The sequence below is a fragment of the Aspergillus vadensis genome, assembly GCF_003184925.1.
Source record: "Aspergillus vadensis CBS 113365 unplaced genomic scaffold BO88scaffold_6, whole genome shotgun sequence".
In the NCBI taxonomy this organism is placed as follows: domain Eukaryota; kingdom Fungi; phylum Ascomycota; class Eurotiomycetes; order Eurotiales; family Aspergillaceae; genus Aspergillus; species Aspergillus vadensis.
In genome coordinates, this window is record NW_020292044.1 from 171,465 (window position 1) to 184,742 (window position 13,278).

The 13,278-nt window shown below is 47.9% G+C and overlaps 5 protein-coding genes across 5 annotated transcripts; 3 read left to right on the plus strand and 2 right to left on the minus strand.

The window, feature by feature from the left end:
• Window positions 1–407: 407 nt before the first annotated feature.
• BO88DRAFT_335571 (tellurite-resistance/dicarboxylate transporter family protein) lies at window positions 408–1,595 on the plus strand (the record flags this gene model as incomplete). The annotated part of the gene is made up of 1 exon (XM_025702856.1): window positions 408–1,595. One exon carries the CDS (start codon window positions 408–410, stop codon window positions 1,593–1,595), a length of 1,188 nt encoding a protein of 395 aa, XP_025564757.1.
• A 389-nt stretch (window positions 1,596–1,984) lies between these two features.
• Window positions 1,985–3,387, minus strand: BO88DRAFT_442397 (uncharacterized protein; the record flags this gene model as incomplete). The annotated part of the gene is made up of 4 exons (XM_025709953.1): window positions 1,985–2,571; window positions 2,663–2,725; window positions 2,952–3,072; window positions 3,349–3,387. The coding sequence occupies 4 exons, from the start codon at window positions 3,385–3,387 to the stop codon at window positions 1,985–1,987; spliced, it is 810 nt and encodes a 269-aa protein (XP_025564758.1).
• A 319-nt stretch (window positions 3,388–3,706) lies between these two features.
• On the plus strand, window positions 3,707–5,923 carry BO88DRAFT_384475 (CeGAL family transcription factor; the record flags this gene model as incomplete). The annotated part of the gene is made up of 1 exon (XM_025704702.1): window positions 3,707–5,923. One exon carries the CDS (start codon window positions 3,707–3,709, stop codon window positions 5,834–5,836), a length of 2,130 nt encoding a protein of 709 aa, XP_025564759.1. The 3' UTR covers window positions 5,837–5,923.
• On the minus strand, window positions 5,884–6,908 carry BO88DRAFT_384476 (D-glycerate 3-kinase-like protein; the record flags this gene model as incomplete). Its single annotated transcript, XM_025704703.1, has 1 exon — window positions 5,884–6,908. Exon 1 carries the CDS (start codon window positions 6,811–6,813, stop codon window positions 5,884–5,886), a length of 930 nt encoding a protein of 309 aa, XP_025564760.1. The 5' UTR covers window positions 6,814–6,908.
• A 2,934-nt stretch (window positions 6,909–9,842) lies between these two features.
• On the plus strand, window positions 9,843–11,553 carry BO88DRAFT_423776 (phosphotransferase enzyme family protein; the record flags this gene model as incomplete). Its single annotated transcript, XM_025708679.1, has 3 exons — window positions 9,843–10,190; window positions 10,242–10,620; window positions 10,676–11,553. 3 exons carry the CDS (start codon window positions 9,843–9,845, stop codon window positions 11,551–11,553), a joined length of 1,605 nt encoding a protein of 534 aa, XP_025564761.1.
• Between the last annotated feature and the right edge of the window lie 1,725 nt (window positions 11,554–13,278).

The following is a 13,278-nucleotide window of genomic DNA, read 5'->3' on the forward strand; positions in this document are numbered from 1 at the left end:
TATAGCATGGTGTTCTTTTAAGGAAGGGGTATGGAAGCCAGGGATGGCTGCAGCACAGCTCTTCCAAGGGAAAGGTTACCATGAATAACCATGTGTGCGAGCAAATGGGGCACCGAGAGCGTATTTCCTCGGAAAAAGATCGTTGGAACGAGTGTATATGAATTTGACCTCATACCGGAAATTCGGCATTTCATCTTATGTGTATCCATGGGGCCCCAGGCCCCCTAGGCTCCACTGCCTTCTCCATCCGGAGGCCAGGAAACCTGGCCTGGCCGTTGCCTCACTTCCCTTATTTGCCTCAATTATTCCCTGCAGGATTTTCATTCCGTTATAAATCTTCCTCCATTGTCATCTTCTTTGAGCAATTACGTTGCTTTTGTTCCGGAATGTCTGCTCAAGACAGAATCATGCATTCGATGACCTTTGTCGACAGAATTTGTCGGGTATCCTGGGGATGGTTTTCAGTCTCAATGAGCACTGGGAGCATTGGTACTCTGCTTTACAACACTCCTCACAAGTTTTCTGGTCTTATGGTTATTGGAAAGATATTTTTCATTCTTGATATTGTCACTTATTTGGCCATTTGGGCTTCTCTCATCACACGATTCACACGAAACCGACACGCCTTGAGAAATACATTCAACGACCCGGAAGAAGCCTATCTCATCCCTACAGCTGCTTTGGGCTTCGCTACCATACTTTTCGGAATAGAATGTTATGGCGTTCCTGTTTGTGGAGGTTGGCTGAAATATATTCAGCTGGTCCTATTCTGGGTCTATACAGCCGTGGCAATCTCTCTAGCAGTTGGCCTTAACTGGCATCTTTATCAGACCCGTATGGCTTCTCGCCAACCTTTCTGGCTTGTGCGCCTCCTTCCATCCTTTCCGGCCATGCTCGGTGGTACCACTGCCTCACTACTCGCCGGAGCCCAACCTAATCACTTTGCCATTCCCATCCTCATTGCTGGAACATGCTTGCAGGGATTTGGCTTCTTGATTTCCTTATTCATACTAGGTGAATACTTCTACGGCCTTCACCACCGTGGCCTACCGCCCATGCGCCGCAGGCCTCAGATGTTTATTGCTATTGGACCACCGGCGTTTACTGCAGTCGCGCTAATGGGCATGGCTGAGATTGCAACAGAGAAATTCCCTGCTCATTATATTCCCCTGGCCTCGCACGTCAACACCGCAGAAGTTCTTCTCATTGTTGCGGTATTCTTGTCGATTTTCATGTGGATCTTCTCTTTCTTTCTCTGGATGCTTGGGTGGCTCAGCATTTTGGCTGCCCACCAAGAGTGGAAGTTTGATATCACTTGGTGGGCAACTGTGTTTCCTAATACCGGGTTTGCTTTGGCAACAATTAAAATTGGAGATTTGGTTGCTTCGAAGACTATCCAGTGGGTTGGCAGTGCAGCAACCATTATTCAAGTCGCTTTATGGCTAGGCTGCTTTTGTCTCCATCTATGGGCGTACTTTACCCGCCGGACGTTGTGGCCAGGCATGGATGAGGGATTTGAGGCAGAGGGACATATTGGTGAAGGGCTAGATATGGAAGGGGAGGCTGTGTCTTCTAAACATTCAGTGGCATCATAGATAATTAGCATGTATATAAGTCTTCTTATAGATTCAAGATCCATCCAAAAAATTGCTGCAGCTTTCCCAATGTACCGCCTCCACCTTTGGACTAGAAACCATAGAAAGTATCTCGGGTTGTGGGTTTGTGCGTCGCACATCCTAACTTTAGAGTGCGTTTGATCTCCACCCATCCCGAGTAGAGGCTTGGCCACCTTGGCAAAGTCTTGTATTTGAGAGATGCTGAAGGGATCCGCTGATGTGGCTGCACTCTTTAAACATCAGGACCCTATCGTTCAATGCCCGTGATCGACATTTTCGGGCGTATCATGTCATATGCGCACTGTTGCACGCCGATTTATAGCGGAGGATAATTCTGACAAAAGCTTTTCTTTTCATTTGATCTGCTATCAGAAGTATATGCTAGGCTTGCTCTTAGATAGCTCATCCGCCATCGTGGAATGCTCGTCTTCTTTCCCACTATTGCCCGTCACCGTGGCGGTACTAAAGTCAGGAAATGGATTACTTATGGTCTTTGCTGGACCCGGAGCTGGGTCCCTCAAATATGTCGGAGAAGAAACCACCCCGTGGGGTCGAAAATAGGCGTTATAGGGACTGCCCATGTTGACATCTTCGCCTGGGTGCCACGCAAAGCTAGCTGGCCCCGAAGTTTCTAATTCACCTTGTGGGCTGTGACTGTGGATGGTAGTAGCAGCAGGCGAAGCTGAAATGGCATGGCTAGCTGTCAAGTGATCCACGAGCGGTACCTCTTGCGACTGATTAAGGGTAAATTGATCGCACATGGATGCCTTCCAGTGGTAAATGTCGGGCCAATCTCGAAGCGGCATTCGCGTCCATTCGTCCATTCGTGCAGCTTTCGATTTTTGTAGTGAATCCGGCTTCATGGTAGCTTGGAGCAGAGTAGTAGTTGGTCCCATTGAGCTCAATGTCACGAGAGCACCATAAAGGGCCGACTCAGTCTCTGCAAGTCTCTGCTCTAATTGATTTAGATATCCGAGAGGCAAGCCTCTGTCAAATGAAATTTGATTAGCTGTGGAGTGCGGGTTGATCGCACGGAATGTTCGTACCTTTTGCCGCTTTCAGGATATTTGCATTTTGATGATTCGTTGGAGCATTGAGAGCAATACGGGCTGCAGGGATATGTTAGTGACCAAAAAGCTCCGATGAAGGGGGAATATCTTGGTCGGAGGTCTAGCATACAGTCTGCGATCGCACTATGCGGGATTAGCGCTGCAGGAACAATAGATCGACGAAATACTAACTAACCTTGCATTTCCGCTGCCTACATACCTCACAGGAGATAGGACTTAGAACATCATCATCTTCTAATATTCGTCAAATTGCAGGTCTGTAGACGTGCAGATGCTGAACGTACCTGGCATATCGGCACTGGATGGCCGTTTAGATCGTTGCCGTCCCATTTCTCACCGCCTGTTGTCCAACCAACTTGATATGAAAGTAGAATATCTCCGGGGAACTATCAAGTGCAGTCAGCCTGGAAAGTGTCTTTTGCCGCCGATCGGACAGGTTTGATGTGTCTGCGTGGGCCACCGCGTCATCCGGAGAAAGAAACCTCCGACGAGTACTCTCTATGGTGAAATAAGGTTCGAGTGCCGAATGTTGATATGACGTTGGACTTGCAATTGCCACTTTCAAGTATGTTGAATTACCGAGCGAGGAAACCTATGAGGCTAAAGTGTTAGTTCCATTTATGCTATCTAGATGATGACTTGGAGGTGCGAGTGGGCTCAACCGCGCGTGATGATGGCCCAGATAATGGGTCACGTGACATTAGCCGACAAGCGGCAGGTCAATTGGACTGTACAAACATGGGATACACCTTTTCTGCAGGATAGAAAAATGTTGAAAAATTCCATCTTTATTGAGAAGTTCTATTCAAGCAAAGTATTCTGCCTAGAGCAATACGGGGTGCGTGATAAGACCTCCTTATGATGTGTTTGGTGGTCAAAGTGCACCAGCAATGACTAAGCAACTTTAAGCACTGCCCGCAACAACTCGATAACTTCATGCCTCGGTTTCCCAGTGTGCGACTTCCAACACTGCGAATAACACCCAGTTTCGTGGAAATGTGACGACAGGAAACCACTGAAATGGTGTCACCCTCTTCATTTGGCTCCCGTCTGGAGGAGAATGAAACCGACTGGCATGCCGCTCCTCGTGCTGCCAAAAGACGCAAGCGAGCCTCCACCGCAGGTGCATCACGACCTTCGCCCCGCGAGATCGGGGTGATGAGAGAATCTCAAAACGATGGACCGGCCACCTTTCTCGGAAGCTCTAGTGGTATTCATTTCGTTCGTCAGGTTTACAACGCCTTTGCTCGTCGATCCGCCGAGTTGCAGCGAGCTCGGAATCGAACCTCGGTGCCAGGAGAAGATGATCGATTGCAGCGAAACTCCGGCGACTTAAACTCTCACAGTACAGATGAGCTGTGGTCGAGGGAGGAGCTAAACTTTGAATCAAATTTCTCGTTTTCATTCGATGATTTAGCCAGTTGGACTCGCCGCTATTTTGAGGACTGGCACCCCATCTTTCCCTTTCTTCATGCACCAACTGTTCTTAAGTCGATGGAAACTCTCGCGAGCCAGGGTGTTTCGGCAGTCAGCCGACTAGACATGATTATAATCCGCTCCCTTGTTTCGATATCTCTTGCCGATAACCGACAGACAGGTGGCTCGGGTGCAAACACCAAACCAGTACCGGCCACTCTGGTATTCCAATCTGTACGTCACATCATACAAGATATACAAAGCCTGCTTATGGAGCCCACCACAGTACCACTTTTGCAAGCGACGTTTTGTGCTCAGCTTACCCTTACATCTCTGTTACGTCTCAACGCTGCTTCTCGAGTTGGTGGTGTCATCACGCGGACTGCATATCACCTTGGATTGCATCGATGTCCAGCTCGCTTCTCATGCTTCGGTAGCCATGAAAAAGATATTAGATATCGGTTATTCTGGTCCATATACACTTTGGAACGATATCTATCACAAGCTCTCGGTATCCCGCTTAGCATCCGAGATGACGACATTGATGTTTGCTATCCGGGCGAAGAAAGGCACTCAACCACTCCTTCAACATTAAATGGCCACACCGATAGTCGACTGCGATTACTTTGCCACCTTGCTAAATTCGCTCGGGTACGCGGCTTGATAATCGAGCTTCGCAACAAGTCTGTCCTGCATAGTCATGCCAGCCCTGTCGACGCGTCGTATGTTACCGGCGAGCTTTCACAATGGTGGAATGAAGTATACGACGATGTCTATTTTACGGAGGATGATGAAGATACAGAATCAAGACAAGACTCATCATTAGCCCCATATCATCGACTGCTTCTCAAGGTCCTACGACACGAGGCGGTTATTGCCCTGAACCGACCATTGCTTACCGCCGAGAAGCCCAACCAGGACCAGGATTACAAAAATGCATTACAAACATGTATTGAGTCTTCCCGTTCTGCCCTTGCAGCATTAAAGAAATACATGTCTTGTCCATCTCAAGCACCAATGACCTGGCCTTCCTTTACATGGACAACATGGATGGCCTGTCTCATTTTGATGTACGCGTCCTGGGAAGGCGAGCTCCCGATCGATACCGCATTAAAATACGGTCGGATGGGGACTTCTGTCCTTCAGGATCTTGCTTTGCGTGGAAGCAGCTGGCCTGAAACATGCATCGAGGGGATTAAGAGCATGGTATCTGCCTTGTCAATGAACCAGTCTAGTCGGGATCTTGAAAACGCTGCAAGCATTTTGGCCGATGGAAACGCCTCACAACTCGGCCCCTCAGATACGAGAGGGGCGATGAGACCGGAGTTTCAACACAGAAGTCATCCATCTGCTTCGATGGGCATGAATTCCTCCTTTCCAAATACCCACAGAACTGGGCCTACAATGTACCCTCGTCTGTCGCCTTCTATGAGTCCACAACATTTTGAACCATCGACAGACTCTGCTACTCAGGGGGTTAACCCAACCGAACACTGCGACTCGCCCAGCATCATTCGTAATGCCAGTAATATAATTGACATAAACTCGAACGACGCCTCCCACGCACAAACATCCGCCGGTCTAATATTCGGCAACATGGCGAACAGCAACGCCGTACTCAACCAGGGACTTGCACAGGATCCGCTTTCCTTCTCCGATCCATCTTACCTTTTCATGAACGATCTATGGAGCGTGGCAGATGGTCCTTGGATTATTCACGGAAACATGTTGTAAACGGCTTTGTGTCGCACATAGCCAACAAACACTGTACCCATATAACGTTAAACAAGACGAATTGCCATAACCTTTCTTCGCTCGTCCAGAACGACAGATAGTTGCCCTTTTCCTTGCTGACCCGAGAAGAACCCATTCCGTAATTGATCAAGATACAGCTCGTAAGCAGGCATATACCCCTTCACAAAGCGGATAACTTCCTCATCAGACATGGCGCCCTTTTTCTTGTCTCGCAGGGCATGTTCTTGTTCGAGGCGCCATCCATAGACATTGATAAAATCATCTGTATCAAGATGAACAAGAAAGTCGAAATTCTGCGGCCCCATGAATAACTCGCAATATTGACGGAGATTCTCGTTAACCTGTAGTAAATGCTCCAACTCGTGCTGCCCAAGCGTCTGCTTCAAGCTGCCTCCCGCGGAGACCTCTTTCGCGTGGTTCCAGCGATGCGAGATCTTATCCTCTGGCAATGGTTGGAACCCGACACACCATCCTTCGAAAATGACAATGTCAATGGGGACATCTGCTGAAATGCGACGCCACATGTCTTGGGGTGCTCGGCCACCCTCTCCATTGAATAGGCTCTTGTCGAATGATGGAATGACTTTCTCCGATGACTTTGTTAAACTGTCGAAAAAGTCGACTGCAAGTGCGATATCGTGAGTGCCAGGTTGTCCTCGCGTTCGCAGAAGTCTGTTGGAGGGGTTGTTGTCTCGTACTTGGACAAGGTCGTCATGATCGAAATAGAGGTCATCTAGGGATATGTTGATTGTGTTGTATTTGTATTCATCGTTCAGAGCTTGTACGAGTGCGTCAGTCCATGTGGATTTCCCGCTTCCTTGAAGGCCTGTTAAGCCCAGAATAAATGGGCGCTTGTCTGATGCGGATTTTCGGGCTTCAACGTGTCTTTTGATTCGGGGTAGGACATTGCTGAGAACGTTGTGAATATCCTGAGCGGGGATTGTTGGTTTGGTCATGGTGGGTGGAAATTGGAGTTAAGGGTCGGAGTTTGGAGGTCAAGGGGCAGGAAATGGAAGTGCTGTTGTTTGCGCTAGATTTAGGTGCATCTTGTACTGCTTTTAGTTTGGTCTAAATTGGAGACACGTTTGTCGCCAAGCCTTCTGTTCGGAGGAGTGGAGGTCCTTCGCTCGGAGATGTTCTTATCCAGTATAGCATCGGAGAAAGAAACCTCCGCCTGCTCGCTATCTCAACCAAAACGCAAACATAGGACAGAGAACTTCTTGTTTGGGATAACCTTTGTTTCATAGAGCATTATTCATGAGATGATTGTTCTACCATTCCTAATTGGACATTTCAATCACACTAGTGGCAGTGTCTAGTATGCTTCGTCACGTTGTTTGTGCTTGCGCCCGCCACACCAAACCCTCCTTCGCAAGCGGCTTGTTCCGCTGCGGGTTCTTAGATAGTGATACGACACACTTTCCCTGTATTATGTTGCTTCCTTTTGCTTCCCCTTGTACAGCGTGCCTGGATAGGAGCCTAAATTTCTGGCCTAATTTTTAAAAGGCCCAGTAACTTACGCAGGTGTCTGTCTTCGGAGCAAACTAGAAGCATCCAATAACTTCGGTTGGACCTGTACGAGAATTGTTTACTAAAAGCAGCTACAGCCTTATAATAATTGGACAGAGCTTGTTTCGACAATGCTCTGCGATGGAAAATTGGAGGTGACGAATGACACTGTGACTCGTGGGTATGGTAGGGGCCCGAAGTGGTGAATGAAAGTGTCGGCTATTATCCTCGTTATGAGTGTATCTCCAGGCACCTTACTTCGAGAGGCCTTGCATAACTTACTATCCAGTGCCAGTCAGACCAAGCAAGATTCAAATAGTAGTAGCCGCTTAAAACGTATCTTGTTGCCAAGTATTGAATAGTCAGTGCTATCAGCGGGCGACTAGAAGCAGGTTGGAGTCTCATACATCTGCACGCTGAAGTCACAGCTGACTGTAGATATACTGTTGTCAATGCTGGACCGGTGATGGTAGTACTGTGCCTCGTGGTACAAATTGGAAGAGTATTGCTGTAGAGTAGCGGCAACGGCGCGTCATAATATTCGAGAATGACGTTCTGGAAACTCTTCCCAAGGGATGTGGTGCTGTGCTAATTATACGCGCTACGCATGGGTTACACCGAATGTGAGGAGTGGAAGGAAGCAGGATGAGGGTCACATATTACCAGACAGTCTGGCAGAAAGACTGTGTCACTCGAATCTGTCCAAGGGTCGATATGCTGAACGAGGAGGAGTTGGACAGGCTGACGATCGTTTCGGGGCGCATAATGCCCCGCGGAATCGGCCCAGGCCGGTGAGAAGAGACACCTATTCAGGCATTGCCTGCAAGACATACCAAGCAAGGGGCCCGCAATCGGATGTTGGTTATGCTTAATAAGCTTCCTGGCCTCAACCTGCCATGAGACTTGATCTATGGATCTACTGACTAGATTGGCAGAGGTTTTGTGCGAGTTGAACATGAGATTCTACCGGTAACGGACTCATTTCCCATTGCAAATAGACCACACGAACATATTGCATACACTCTAGGGCAACACAACGGCAGGCATTGATCCTGACACTGGTCAATCGGTTGTCCACACTAACTAGCAATACGAAATAACTGGACAGCGTCAGACTCTATATAGTCTCCCTGAAGCCATCATAAGATTGTTTGGGACCTTTCTTTCAGTTCTTGAAGTCAAGTCTCGGAGATGCTGAATGAACAACAGCACACCAGACGATCAGGTGCACGATCTGGCAAGCCCCCAATGCACGCCTTCCTGACCGCCGGAGCAGTCATAGATACATCTCTCTCCGGTGCTGGACTGTGCCTGCCCTCGCCACAGGAGCTCTCTGCTCCATAGTGAAGCAGAGTATGGCCTGCCGAGGTCATTCGACGATATGATGTATCATTGGCACCAGGATAGACTGAGCGAAACTTTCACAAGAACTCACCAGACTTGATGATTATACTTCCTGCATCATTGCATTTGCAGTTTACTTTGCGCGGCGGATGAGGACTGCCGAACTTATTTCATAGCGCAGAATAGTCACTATGAATTAACCACGGCGGATCTGAAATTGCGTTAGTATGCGAAGCTGACGTTTCGATACAAGAAGCAACAGATATAGTGCAAAAGAACTTTGGTCAGCAGAGATTCTAAAATGTTTTATGCCGCACTTTGAACAAGTACCCTAACCCCTTCAAATTCCCTCTCGGGTAAAGGATGAAAAGATCCACGGCCCGTCTTCATAATCCTTTCATCTGTAAGGTAAAGCCCAGGCCGTAGTGCGCCTGACCTGTATAGCTCACTCATAATGCGGCATTCGCCCATATCCGCAAGACAATGTCCAATCAAGCTATATTAGCGTGCCATCACACCAGCAAGATCCATAGCGATTCTTTGAATAAATGGCGAAGGCTCACTATTTTCCAAGGTAACCACTCTATTCTTTACTGCAAGAAACCAGAATTTTGAAGATTAGCGGGTTTAGTCCTTCTCATAAAGAAGCCAGTGTTGTGGCTTCTGATAAGGCTTTCGGGGGTAGAGCTGGACTTCCCGTCGTCATCCAAACTGGTTGCAAATCCTGGTAGATTTGCAACTGCTTCCCCCACAATGTCCAACAAGGTCATGCAAAGGCTTTCAGGGTTTCCAAGAGATCCCCGGCCATTCCCACAGCCCTTGGGATATCAGTGATGCTAAAGCTTGCATCCCACTGGGTCTACTCGAAATTCTCTGCAGGTCGGTATTTACCAATTCCAGTATATCGAAGTGTAGGGTTACACAGCTTAGTAATAACAGCGCAATGCCTGCACTGGTGGCATTTTCGGCCGTCATGTGATGGAGCCTGGTTCTGCAAAGCGCGTTGATCGTCGAGCAAACCCAATATTTAGCTACGCGACACCCTTCATGCCTTAATGCCATGACCATCAAACAAGCCATGCTTCACAAAAGAGATTTTCCTGGCAGGCCGCATCTATTTTCTATGTGGATGATGAGCAAAACACGATACCCTCCATGGTTCCTTGTTCGATCGCTAAGTACCAAGCAAACTGACACAAATAGTCACTACTTCAATTACACATCCGGTCGTTGGCTACACAATGAACAACATCAACTAAAGAAACGTCATATTACATTTAATGGACCAGCACTTCAGAAAATTACTGGACAGATATTTGGAACACAATGTATCGCAATGAACAAATTATGCGAGGGGATGTTCAACAAGGTGTTCTCTCTAAAGATGGCGGATGGTAAGGAGGTCTTGGCTAGAATTCCCAACCCGAACGCTGGCCATCCTCATTATGTTGTTGCTAGTGAAGTAGCAACTCTTGATTTCGTACGTGAGATTGGATCTAGATGTCGAGCTAGTGTCCTAATGCTGTCATAGTTGCGAGCCAGTCTTAAAATACCTGTACCCCAGGTTCTATCGTGGAGTTCTTCGTCACAGACCAACCCAGTTGCTGCGGAATATATCATCATGGAAAAGGTACAAGGGCAGCAACTCAGCGAGGTCTGGGATAATATGTCTGAGTCTCAACGCTTCCGCCTGGTGAGGAACTTGGTACATATTGAACGCAGATTGATGGAATCGAAATTTATCCTACATGGTAGTTTGTATTATCGGGACACATTCCCGCAGGGAAGAAGCATTGGTGCTATACCCGGCCTAGATGACGATATCCAGTTCAAATATGTATTCGGCCCGACAGCTCATCGGTCCTTTTGGGAAGACGAAGTGGAAAATCTAGATATTGACAGAGGCCCTTGTGAGTGTATTATCGGTCACCTCCCACAAGTCTCTTACTAAGTTTGAGAACGCAGGGGAAACGGCCATGGGATATCTTTCCGCTGTTGCAAACCGTGAGATTGTTCGTATACGACATGGACATAGAAACACCAACCATGCCACTGTACCTTTGGGGAGGACACCGAAGCAACGAAAAGAACATATACAGCTCCTTGAGAAATTTCTGACTGTGCTTCCTCACATACTACCGTCAGATAGCACCCATTCCCCCGTCATGCTGCACCATGACCTTCACGTAGATAACATATTTGTTGACGGACATGATCCAACTCAGATCACAAGCATAATTGTTTGGCAATCAGTACATATAGCGCCTCTATTCCTCATGGCAAAGTTTCCCTCATTATTCAATTGCGAAGATGATTACACATGGGGTGCTGTCCAGCCTCAACTACCTACGGATTTTGACGTGCTCCCAAATGCTGAAAGGAAAGAAGCCCAACGAAAGCTAGAGAGGCTGAGATTGAAGAAGTTTTACGAGCTTGCCTCCCGGAAATTCAACCCGTCTCTTGTTCATGCCATGGACCAAATGAGAGATGATAATGACCCAACCAGCTTTATATTTCACATTGTCAGTCAGACTTCCACGGACGGGCCAATACCCTTAAGAGAGCTTTTAATACAGGTATACGAGAAGTGGGACAGAATCATGGCACAGCGAGGTTCAACAAGCCTATGCCCCATTTACTTCTCAAGGAAGGAGATTGAGCAAAGCCGGCAGAAGGCAGAGGCATGGGCGGCCGCGTTCAGTCAATTAAATAATCTGAGAGCTCAAATAAGTGGTGAAGAGGGATGGGTCTCACATGATGACTACGAAGAAGCCAGGAAAAGGTGGAAGGAGAACGAGAAAACATTGCAAGCTTTGCGTAAACAATTGGAAGCGTTGGTGTAAGCTATACTAGGTTCACCAACGGAATAATCTTCCATGTAGCTCATTAGAGACACCTTTCTGAAAAGATGGCGAAGGGGTTACTCCTATATCGGAACTTTCACAGTCAAAATTCTTTTTTTCCTATGATGCCTGTATGCTGCTAACGTGTCATATGCGCTTCCAGAATGCTAACAGAAACAATTATAAAGAGCACAATTTCGTGTAAACCTGCACTCAACACTTGGCTGGGAAATACCAACCATTCCGACCAAGCGGGCCCCAAATAATCAATAACCGCTTCCATCAGATATCGCCCGCCACTGCCCAAGAACCAGCATTGGTGATAAGAATGCAGAACTACCCCGTAATGTGCCATCACAGCAAGAGCGTCTGGGCTATGAAGGGCGACGAGATCGAAGTATTCCGACGGTACACTGGCGGGCCATGCAAAAACTCCAGTAATGCAAGCGCCTCCAGGGCGATTGGGGAATATTGAGTGTATTGCCGACTGCAATGCTGTTTGTCAATACCTTTCAGTGTTTCAGTGATGGAGGGACCCAATTTAGACTGCTGTATGAGCGCCAATAGGTGGCTACATTATGGGACCAGACTGCCATCGGTCTGTTGCCGTCTTTCTGCAGTCTAAAGTCGGCCCGAGACTATTCGTCTGCGATAACATGCTCCAATTTTCTCCTATAACGGCACGCACGCCATGATGTAGACAGAAATAAGCAACCAAGGAGTCGAGGAAGACATTAAAGTCATCATTACTGGAGATAAGAGTCTCGCATAGTATATGCAACCCGAGCATGGAGGAAAAGATGGAGCGGGGAATGCATGCTCCAGGATCATCTGCATGCCTAGTTGCATTAAAGAATCACAATGCATGATTCCGCAAGTGGGCCACGTGTGACGGTAAGAGTGGTACTCTATTCAGGGCGGATGATACTGAGATGCGTGGCAGCGAGAGCCCAGAGCTCGCTTACAAGATATGGAACCCCCATCGAGCACTTGATAATGTCGGCAGGGGGCTCTACTATCCCCGGGCTATTATACTCATCGAGTGATTCGATAGTCTCAGTCAACATCTGATACAGGAGTTCCGCGCAAAAAATGTTGGCTGCTGGCTCTACAGGGGGATCAGAATCAGCGGCCGTTGGAGTCGAATCTGTCGTCTCTCCTGTCGAGGATGCTGGCATGGAAGGGGTCTGTCTTCGAGACCTGGTGGGTCTGATGCAACGGGCCGGTAGTTCTGCGAACTCACAGGTCCGCTCTGATATTGTACATCGCGAACATACTGGCCGTTGTTCTTCCCACTTTCCTACCCGTCAATGTCGTTCAATCTTCATAAGGGTCTATATTACCTTGATACGACGGCGCTTGCACTCAATGCAGCCAAGACGGAATTCTTATTATTCACGCAAGCTAGTCCCTTTTGTAAGAGACACACATGAAAGGCAGACCGGTTTGACCTGTTCTAGTGTCGTCACCGAGGCACCTTGACTGTGAATCAGAGGGCCATCCCCTTTTATGGCCCGTGCATACGCGTATCCCGCCGAAGATCCCCCATCAACCCCCCTTCTGCTGGTCCGTCGACCCACCAGGCAGACGATCAACATCAACTTGGCCCGTGCATACACGTACGGCAAGTTGGCAACCGTTGGCCGGGAATACTAACGAAATCCACCAGAACTCCTGACATTTCTGGATTTTCCCGATCTGCGCATTAGAAATATAAGCTCAATC